The sequence below is a fragment of the Xyrauchen texanus genome, chromosome 7, assembly GCF_025860055.1.
Source record: "Xyrauchen texanus isolate HMW12.3.18 chromosome 7, RBS_HiC_50CHRs, whole genome shotgun sequence".
Lineage (NCBI taxonomy): Eukaryota > Metazoa > Chordata > Actinopteri > Cypriniformes > Catostomidae > Xyrauchen > Xyrauchen texanus.
Genome location: NC_068282.1, coordinates 4970992 through 4981764, shown reverse-complemented (window position 1 = coordinate 4981764; position 10773 = coordinate 4970992). Strand labels below are relative to the sequence as shown.

The 10773-nt window shown below is 35.6% G+C and overlaps 1 protein-coding gene across 1 annotated transcript; it reads right to left on the bottom strand.

The window, feature by feature from the left end:
- Positions 1–10: 10 nt before the first annotated feature.
- LOC127646706 (high mobility group protein HMGI-C-like) lies at positions 11–9097 on the bottom strand. The gene is made up of 6 exons (XM_052130526.1): positions 8849–9097; positions 6581–6727; positions 5651–5734; positions 5222–5269; positions 3640–3678; positions 11–3260 (listed from the first exon to the last, which is right to left on the bottom strand). The coding sequence occupies exons 1-6, from the start codon at positions 8912–8914 to the stop codon at positions 3168–3170; spliced, it is 477 nt and encodes a 158-aa protein (XP_051986486.1). The 5' UTR covers positions 8915–9097; the 3' UTR covers positions 11–3167.
- Positions 9098–10773: the final 1676 nt, after the last annotated feature.

Here is a 10773-nt window from a genome sequence, read left to right as displayed (position 1 = left end):
CTAAATGAAGTAACAATGTTCTTTAACTACTCCTCAAACCAGAAACAAATAATTTAAAAGAAATTTTAAATAATTAAGGACATAATAAAAACAGACATTTAGACTATTACATGTGCATCTCTGTTTCTATGGAAAAATTGTTAAGCATACAACCAAAATAATATATTTTATTGGTTAATACAATAAAAACAGACTATAGTCAATAAAGGCAAATAAATGGAGTATGCAAACATGTTTGAAAATGCATTACTGACCTTTGAAGAATATAATAACACTTTTGAGAGGCCTTTACCACAGTCTAAAATGGTAAATGGTCTGCACTTCTATAGCGCTTTTTTTAACCTTAGAGGTTTCCAAAGCATTTTACACTGTGTCCCATTCACACACACTCATACACCAATGAAAGTAATGAATTCATATTCATTAAAAGCAAGGTTCCTACCCTTTTTGACCAATTCATTGACCAATTTTGAACATAAGCTCTATTTTCGTGAGTGAGCGCAACCACCGTGTGCAGTGTCTTCTCCAAATTTCGTGAGAGTGCTAATTCAAGTGCAATTTTCGTGCCAGCGCAAAGCGCAAGTGGGCGTTGGTGGGAGTGTAGGCATGCAAACACTGGGTGTATTGTATGTAAGTGAATTGCCGCAAAGAGCATTTGCTATTTTTCTGAGAATTTGACATTGCGCTAAGACATATCAATACCACGTCATTACTCAGCGCAAAGTCCAAATTCAGTTCTTGTATTTTTTATTTTTTTTTACCGATTTTAAGTCACCGCAAAAGGGGCAGGTGGAAGAAGTTGGACAGAGTAGAATGTTTGGATTTGGTATGATTTGTTTGGACCACTTCATTATTTTGATTATATTTTAATTTAATATAAAATACATTTTGACGAGAATAGCATTTTCCATAAAAAAGTAAAAGTAGCGCGTCACTGTCATAGAAATATGCCTAGCATTCATCAAGGATACAGTTAATGCACAAAAGAACGCAAGTCCACATTTCCATTCTTCGAATTCATTGCATACAGTCCATTTAGACCTCCAACTGTCTCTGTTTAATTTGTAAGTGCTTGAAAGGGAATGGACTATATAATAAGATGCAGAAGCTGGAATAACCGGAGAAGAACCACAGAATTAAATTTCACTTGGTCCAGCGTTTCCTACGCAGTTTTCCTGCGTGAGCACATGATTTCGCCAAACCCACTTGTGCCTAGACTAAGCGCAAAAATTTATGGCCATGAACATTGACTTTGCACTTATGACTTAAGGTGTTGCACGTAATGCTTCCGCTCTTTTCCATGACCCTTTCAAGCATTTGTGATTACTGGATACAGATGTTTAAAAAGAAATGTTTTATTCAGACCGATTTGCTAATGAATTATTTAGATACATGTTTCAATGTGTGAAAGAAGAGACTGAAAAGAATAAATCACTGATAAATCAAACATCACTATGGCTTGCGAGCATTCAATCAAAACATATTTCAGCAGAGAAAAACTAGAACAATTCTGTTTATATTCACTTTAGAAATTTCCATGAATTTTCCAGGCCTGGAAAACACATTTGAAAAATTCCCTGATATTTCCAGGCTTTCTAATGGCTAAACTGGCTCTACCATGATGTACTTTAAAACAATGTTTGGTATCATTCTTAAAAATAACAATTCCAGTTAGAAACAAAAACAGATTCACACAACCTGATGTAATCTGAGAAACATTTAAAGTTCCACAAATAACATTTTATTCTCTTCTTCTTAAAAAAAAACAAACAAAAACCCTGTACTTTGCTTTAGAGAAACCAGAAACTGTAATGATATAAAACTACATAACTGTCTTGCCATTTCAATGTCCTAAAAATGATCAATGAAAGATGCTATAAACATCAGTAATGTTGTAAATATCACCTCCATGTCAGCGCAATATCAGAATTTGGAGTAAAAATGACATATAAAAATATAGATTCTAAAAAAGATAATATAGTGCCAAAAATAATCCTGTTACACTCCAGAGAATGGCCATTAAAAAAAAAATATTTTAGAAAAAAGAAAACAAATTACATCCTATCTGGAATAGGAAAACAATATAACCGAGGTATCTCGTGCAGAGGTACTCAATTTCAACTTCATGTTTTGAATTTAAATTATTTGTTGAACAGTTACGGCATTGTTGATGTCATGTCTCATTCAGGGATGCAAACTCATGAGAGGTGACAAAGGTGAGAACGTCATATATTCAGCTGATTCGTTTGTTGTATTTAAAGAAGCATCTTTACTACTCCAGCCACTGTGGGAACCTGTCAGTCTTATACTGCAGATGTTGTTGAACTTTGTATGACACATTGCTTGCTATGTGTCTCATTTGTAAGTCACAATGGATAAAAGCGTCTGCTAAATGACTAAATGCAATTGTAAATGTAAAGGTAAAGTTTCTCAATTAACCAACATATATAATGGCATCTTATGAGTTTTGTGTTCCTTGCCACAGTCACTTTTTTTTCTTTCTAAGTAACCATTTATAATCACATTTTTATCAAACTGCACAATGATGACTCTGACATTGCAGAAAATTAAAAAGCTTCATTTTCTGTAAAGCTTGTGTTGTTAAAAGTGCTATAATTTTTTTTTAAGTGTTTAGCCTTAAAGTAACACTTTCAAGTCATTTCAATAAGGAAAATGTAGAAACTTTTACTAAACACTTTGGGCAAATTAGCTACAGATAATGTGACTTTAGCTGAAAGGGGAGTAGTTTGCATCCCTGCTCATTACTAGTTATTATCAGTATTTTTATAACAACACAATTGCATTTTTTTTCAATCCATTCACTCCACTGTAAACATATAAAACAATACAAGATATTATACACGTCAAAATAATCAAAAAATGCACAATGTTTCAAGTTTGGTAACCTATATCTTCAGAATCCTGAGATGTACAATGCTAAATAAACTGCATCTTCCCTAATGGGATTGTTTTGTGGTCCTACGTGGTTCCTGGACACAATTTAAGGCTAATCTTTGACTAAACGATGCAAGCAGTGGCAGTTCTCCTTTAAAAATCCTTTTAGTCTGAAGTTTGAACATTAAAATAATGTAAACAACTAATAACTATTAAACTATTTAACTATTCAGTTGCAGCTGAGTTGGAGCAGTGCCTCCAGTGAGGTAGTTTTACACACTCTCCTGTGGTTCCAATTCAGAAGGCGGAGTCTGAGCGGGCAGGTCTTCTGTTGAGTCCGCCCCCTCCACCTCAGGATGAGAGGGCTAGAGAGAACACATGAGGAATGTGTGTGCATTAGCTGTGATACTGAGAGTTGTGACAGTTGGACAGGAAACCAAGAAATGTAAGGAGCTGTGTTGAGTTTCCCTTAAACACACTGAGTCATTTAGCATCTGTGCTAACTTTGATAACCGTATGAGTAACAGGGAGTTTTTAAATGGTTTCTAAACTCATCAACTCATCACTTCAAAGAGACCTGCAGCTTTTCAGAACCACTGAGTGACATGCTTATCAGTTTTGTGTTTAACTGAAGGCAATGATTGTCATGCAGTTACATTAGTTTGATTTAAGGGCACAAAATATATTTGTTAGTTGTCCTGGTGACAATGAATTCGTGGATGATATGAATGAAATACTATTTACCTGCTGTTCTTCCTGATGAACTGTTGTCTGAGGCTGTGGCTGACATAAACGAGGAAAGTGAGCGAAACAGACAAAGAGTGTGACAAAAAAGGAGCATTATTACACATGTATAACATAGTGATACATATCTTGGTGAAATTTCTCTTTCTTTAGATTTCTCTCTCTCTCTCAACGTTTGAATGCAAATAGTTTCTTAAAGGGCCATATCATGGATTTTAATTTTCATGCACTACGTACAAATACTAACACTCACAATGCAAACTGCCACCCCAGTTCACCTAGAATGAAAGCTCATCTCCAACACGGATCATTCAAACCTTTTGGTCATGGTTATGAGCACATTAACATATGACTGCCTACATTTACATATCAACACCTATTCACTAAGGATGTCATAAAATATTGAAATATCAATTATTGATTTATTATTTATTATTATATATAATTTATATGTAATTTATTATTGATTATTTTATTGATGTATTTTCGAGGCATTGATACATTAAAATTATCCAACATTTAAATTAGAAGCCTAATTTGCATGCTTTCCAATTCACTCTGATTAACAGTTTGGTGTAATAGCGTTGGGAGACCACAAGCAGGTGAAATAACATTTACTGAAGCCGGGCGAAGTATCACAACACACAAGCATGCACACAAGTATGCACGCATGCACACACACACACACACACACACACACACACACACACACACACACACACACACACACACACACACAGGATGAGCTGATGAGGCGCAGCAGATGGCAGTTATGAAGGTTTTTGTACTTCTTCAAGAATGAACAAAATGACGTTGATGAGTTTGCAGGTTAGTGTATGAAACTGGTGCAACTGTGCAAACTAAACAATTAAAAATGCTGACATTTATTATTCAATTAATCTGTATGTAGCATTGAATAGGTTTAATTTAAGCTGCCAAACCACAAAACGACATAGATGTAACAGAAATTACATTTGATGGCTAAAGTAATTCATCTTTGTCTTCTAATGAAAATTTTGATGCTGAGCATTGGCGTTGTGAACCCCTTTAATTTACCCTCCTGCTCACACTTTACCTTTACACATTAAGTTGTGTTGAGAAAAATGTTTGAACAGAAAAAATGCAGATATATATCGATAATCATCAGGAAAATCTTATGATTATCGATGCGTTTATAAAGCATCGATCCCAAGTCTACTATTCACTATTTAGCAACTTGGCCATCCCTTACAAACAACTACTCAAAGTCAAAATTGAATATTATTTGGGAGATCAGATTTTTACAGTTTGTAAATCTGTGCTGAAATTGCACTACGTCTCGAGTATTAAAATTAAGTCATTGTCATTCTTTTTCACGCAAACATGCCTCCTTATTATATAGGCTCATTATAGATGCATTATTCACATATCTCTATGCTTTTTAGCCTGGTGTAATTTACAGTGAGCTACTACCGCTGAAATAAAGCAGGCAGTAAACTGTATTTTATTTTAAAAAGATGTTTGTGAACATTTTTTTTCAGTCATGACAATAATTCATCAAATACAGAGCTTGAAGTTGGAGAATGTATGTGAGAATTCTCACCCATTTTCTTGGTCTACCTCGCGGTCTCCTTTCTTTAGGTGCCTCTACCTAGGTACATCAACAAATGAAGTAATAAAGAATAATGAGAGAAATAAAGACTGAGAGATATCATATCATTCAAAAGAATCATTGGACTTAAAGGGGTAGTCCACCCAAAAATGTAAATTCTGTCATCATTTCCTCACCCTCATTTTGTTCCAAACCCATATGACACAAAGATATGAGATATGTCACTAGTCACTTTCCTTGCATAATTTTTCAGTCACCGTTCACTTTCATTGCATCTTTTTTTCCATCCCATCAAAGTGAATGGTGATTGAGGCTAACATAAGTCATATGCGTTTAAATGAGGTTGTTATTGATGACAGAATCTTCCTTTTCAATGAACATTCCCTTTAAGTTTAAGTGCACAACAGCAAGCTCTTTTACTTTGGATGTGACCTTCTGGCCTTTATTTTTACTGCCTCTTGGTCTTCCTCTCGGCCTCCTGGGAGCGGGGGGTTCAACAGACTCCTGGGTGATTAAATTTACACGGTTCATTTTACACAACATACACACTATTTATAGAAAAGTGACTGACTTACTAAGCCAATCAATCAATCAATCAATCAATCAATCAATCAATCAATCAATCAATCAATCAAGATCTATCTGTCCATCCGTCTGTCTGTCTGTCTGTATCTATCTATCTATCTATCTATCTATCTATCTATCTATCTATCTATCTATCTATCTATCTATCTATCTATCTATCTATCTGTCTGTCTGTCTGTCTGTCTGTCTGTCTGTCTGTCTGTCTATCTATCTGTCTGTCTGTCTGTCTGTCTGTCTGTCTATCCATCTATCCGTCCGTCCGTCCGTCTGTCTATATATCTATCATCTTGTCTGCATGCCTATCTATTTGTCTGCCTTTCTGTCTGACTGCCTTCCTGTCTAGCCATCTATCTATCTATCTATCTGTCTATCTATCTATCTATCTATCTATCTATCTATCTATCTATCTATCTATCTATCTATCTATCTATCTATCTATCTATCTATCTATCTATCATATCTGCCTGCCTCCTGTCTGTCTATCTATCATCTTGTCTGCATGCCTATCTATTTTTGTCTGTCGTTCTGTCTGTCTGTCTGTCTCTATCTATCTATCTATCTATCTATCTATCTATCTATCTATCTATCTGTCTGTCTGTCTGTCTGTCTGTCTGTCTGTCTGTCTGTCTGTCTGTCTGTCTGTCTATCTATCTATCTATCTATCTATCTATCTATCTATCATCTTGTCTGTCTGTCTGTTTGTAGGTCTACTTTACTTTATTTCAGACTGATTCAAACAAAGCTGTTGAATTGTCTTTCTCTGACCTGTGGTAGTTTGCGAGGTCTGCCTCTGCTGCGTTTGGGATCCGGTGCCTTTTCTGCTACAGCCGCTGCCTCCATGTGACCTGCTCCAGTCTCCTCCACATCCATCCTCACGCCAGCACACCTCACACACGTATGAGCATGCACAACCTGAGCAAAACATGAAGATAAAGGGTGCATAGATTACTGATGATGTGGAGAGGAGACAGCTTAACATTCCCTTATGTATAACAGTTTAAAAGCCAAGAATGTGTACGGGATAATGTACAGCTGATCATTATCGCAAAATAACACGGTTTATTTCACAATAATGATGACAGTGCATTATTCCACTTTTTACACATTCACTTAACAAATAAATAAATAAATAAAAGACATGAAATATTCATTTGAGTTACACAAGAGACCTGAAACTATAGATGTGTAGGAATTCAGTTGCCTGTTGGACAAATGGTCAATTATATAGTTTAGCAGTCACCATACATAAATATTGATTGCAATCCGAATCAATTATTTAAGAGAGCTGTATAGTAAATATATTTCAATTAATTCATCATTCTTCTCAAACCTGAGCACAATGAGTACAATGGTTCAAATCCAAGAATATTTGGTGTACAAGCCAAGAATAATGGCTCTACCTTTTATACATCTACAATGAAACCAGGCAAAGTTGCTACTTATTAAGCAACAAACCATTAAAACTAAAGTTAAATCAAAATCACAGTACATGCATGAAATCTGCTTTTAATTGCCTGAGGTTTAACCTTACAAAAAAATTCATTAACTCATGCCATTAATGTAATATAGCTAAATAATAATGAATGAACAATGCCGTTTTTTGGTTTATGTTCTCATCTTATATTTGAACAAATATATATATATCTCAATCAATCTCATATATATATATATAAACGACTAAATAATACATTTCCATCTTCTTTCATCTTCTCATTCCTATAATGACATAGACATTAGTCATAGTTTTATTGGTAACTGTTTGGGGTTTGAGCATGTATTATTCTGCAGAAATTACTGCAGGTTTATACATGTTTAAAAGCCAAAAAAAGAGAAGAAAACATAAATGTCACTTCAAGCATCTTCAATGAATTCACAATTCAAAGAGCCAATCTACCCACTGCAGACTCTTTGGCCTACTATTGCATGTTTATTTCTCCTTTATTGTTCTTGACTGTGTATACACATGATTTTCATCAATGAAAACTTATTTAACCCCTGCTGGCAGAACAGAATCCATTTAGGAGTGTGTTCAATGGCATTTATTCACACAAAACTTAACTTTAAGGAAAACGTCACTAAAATGTCCATGCTCTCTCATGCATCACTCCAAAAAAACGAATGCAAGCATAATGTACATGCTATGTAATATAAATGAACCCCTCAAATTCCAGATGATCAAAAGATCTTAGCTGCCCCTAATATGTAGATAATCTATGTAAAAGGTCAAATGAAGTAAAAATGAAGTATTCAGGAGAGAACATGTACACAAGCAGTTGAATGTGTTTTCAGTGGTCTATTAAGGCTTTAAGTTCTTTTTCCATATGGCCAGCAACCCACATTCTTCACATACTTTCAGACCTACAGAAAAATGTAGCTGGCCGTCGTGAACTATAGTGCGTAACAACGCTTTGCGGTAGCTGAGGACGTAAACACAGCCCTAGCAACATTTAAACAGAGATAAACAAAATATAAAAACCTACAGACAGAGAAAGATAAAGACATAAACAAAACAAGACAGGTAAATGATCATGTTATTACCATGAGTACCATGTAAACACTAACATATATATATATATGACACTCACTTAATATTTATCAAAGTATCATGGTATCACCACATCAGCCTGCCTTCAGTAAGTATTAACTTATCTAAATGAAGTTAATTAAAAAAAAAAAAAAAAAAACTACCATGTAATTACCATGATATATGAATATGGCAGTTATTCTGTACCATGTTATATCAAAGTACTACCTTCTGATATCAATACCCCCAATTAGGCTATACCATGGTACAACTACAGCAAAATTGAATAAATAATAATCAGAAAAATAAACACATAATTATGTTTCACTGACATGTAATCAGCTTCTCCTTACATGCCTATGACCCAAATGCATCCAAGTTCAATAAACTTGCATAGTATTTTAGATTTAGTTATATTTTTCATTCTCTCTAAAGTAAAATAGCACACATTTAACATAACATTTTAAGTGTAATGGAATAGTCATTATTAGTTGTAAATAGCACTCTACCTTGCTTGCGTTCACCTGTAGCAGCGACTTCGTATTTGATGAGAACGCGTTTATATACATCAACATAACATGTTTCGCTTCACCTCTCGCCCCGCCCCTTTTTAATGCGAGAAACTTGCGTCAATCATTCTCTCAGCGCGCCACGCCTCTTCACACCGAACGCGTTTTGTGTGTCCGCCTGCGCTCATTTTTCATTGTTTTTCTACGTAAACATATGCTAGACTGACGTTTTTTCGGGTAAAAAACAACGTCAACTTTTAAAAGCGTGTCTCGAGGCACATGCTTTCGGTTATCTATGCGTTTCGGCGCGTCTATATTTTTTGTGTAGCGTAATACGCGTTCGGTCTGAACGCCCCCTTAAGGCTCATTTTCATTCTTTGTGTCATTGCTTTCGACAAAGAGTAAGTTAAAGCGACACGTCAATCTAAAACGCTTCCGTCCATGAAGTTTTTTTGAACCTCAACGCGACGCGTAGAAGTCAGCGTTCTGATTGGTCGACAATGTTTCTCTTACGTCAGAAATCCATGCGTCGCGTCGCAAAAAATGTAGATGGGTCTTTTTTAAAAGCAACACAAATAAACGCCTATTTGCGGGGCGGGGGAAAACTAAAAACACGAATACGTTAATAAATGACTAAACAGCAGTGACTGTTTAGAGTTTACTTGAACATTTTATACGTTCACTTTACAAAAAGTAGGCTTACAAAAAATGTATCATGTTTTTTTTGGACATGGTACTCTTGGATGTACCTAGGAGTACTATGTAAAAACATTTCAGTATACTGGTTTATATCAAAGTACCATGGTATTTCCATTTGGCACCACCAAAGTACATTTTTGTGAGGTTGCTACAGCAACATGTACATACATGTTAGGTGGATGGACAGCTAATAAAGCAACATCAATGAATGAGTAGTCAGGGATTTTTTTCTCTTCATAAAGAAGTATTTCAAGAAAACAAACTTAGTCATTTGAGAAAAATGAGCAATCGCTTACAAAAAAGTACCATGGTATATACAGTGGTGGAGCTAGGGGGTGGCCGTGGCCACCATGGGCCGAAGCCTGGCCACCCTACTCACAATAGCTATTTTAGTCATTTTATTTGGCACAGTTAAGTTCTTTAGAGGTGAAACCATCTCTGTAAAATGTACAAACTTAACATGTGTGCACACCAAGGTCACCAAACCCCTCCATCCTGGGTGTCAATGTATCCACTGGCCCACCACCCCCACAGTCTGACGACATAAAAATGCTGCCCAAACATTTCTGTGCCACCACAGACTGAACGCTTGCCCCTGCCTAGTCACCCTTTTGAAAAACTCCTGGCTCCGCCCCTGATGGTATAATGGACAAGTACCACGAAGTACCATGTAAATACCATCATACATGAATTTGGTAATCATTCATCATGGCTTCACAATTAAGTTTTGCACTAATTCTGGCAACATGCACCAATAAGTGCGATAAAGTAGCAAAAGGTCCTTTAAACATTACAAGATAAATCCCTTTACACACATTTACCATGATAACCATTGTTTCCACCAATACACCATAGTTACATTTATTGTTACAACAATACAACTTCACATTAGCCATCCCTGCCATTAAAAAAAGCTATTAACATGACAGAACAATACTGAAAAAGTACCATAACTGTAAAGTAATATAGTGGAAACTATGGTTCCAATGGTAAGTTTTTGCAAGTGTGATAAGTAAAATACAGTACTGTGCAAAAGTCTTGGGCACATACGATGTTTCACAAAACTATTTGTCATATGATGGTTATTTATACCTTCAGCTTTAGTGTGTCTATAGGAAATATAAATGATAGACTCCCAAACATTACTTTTGCAAATAGAAAAGATTAGAATAGAAGAACTGGGAGCCCTGCAACAGATGGCATTGCTACAAAGCCCCCCCACTGAT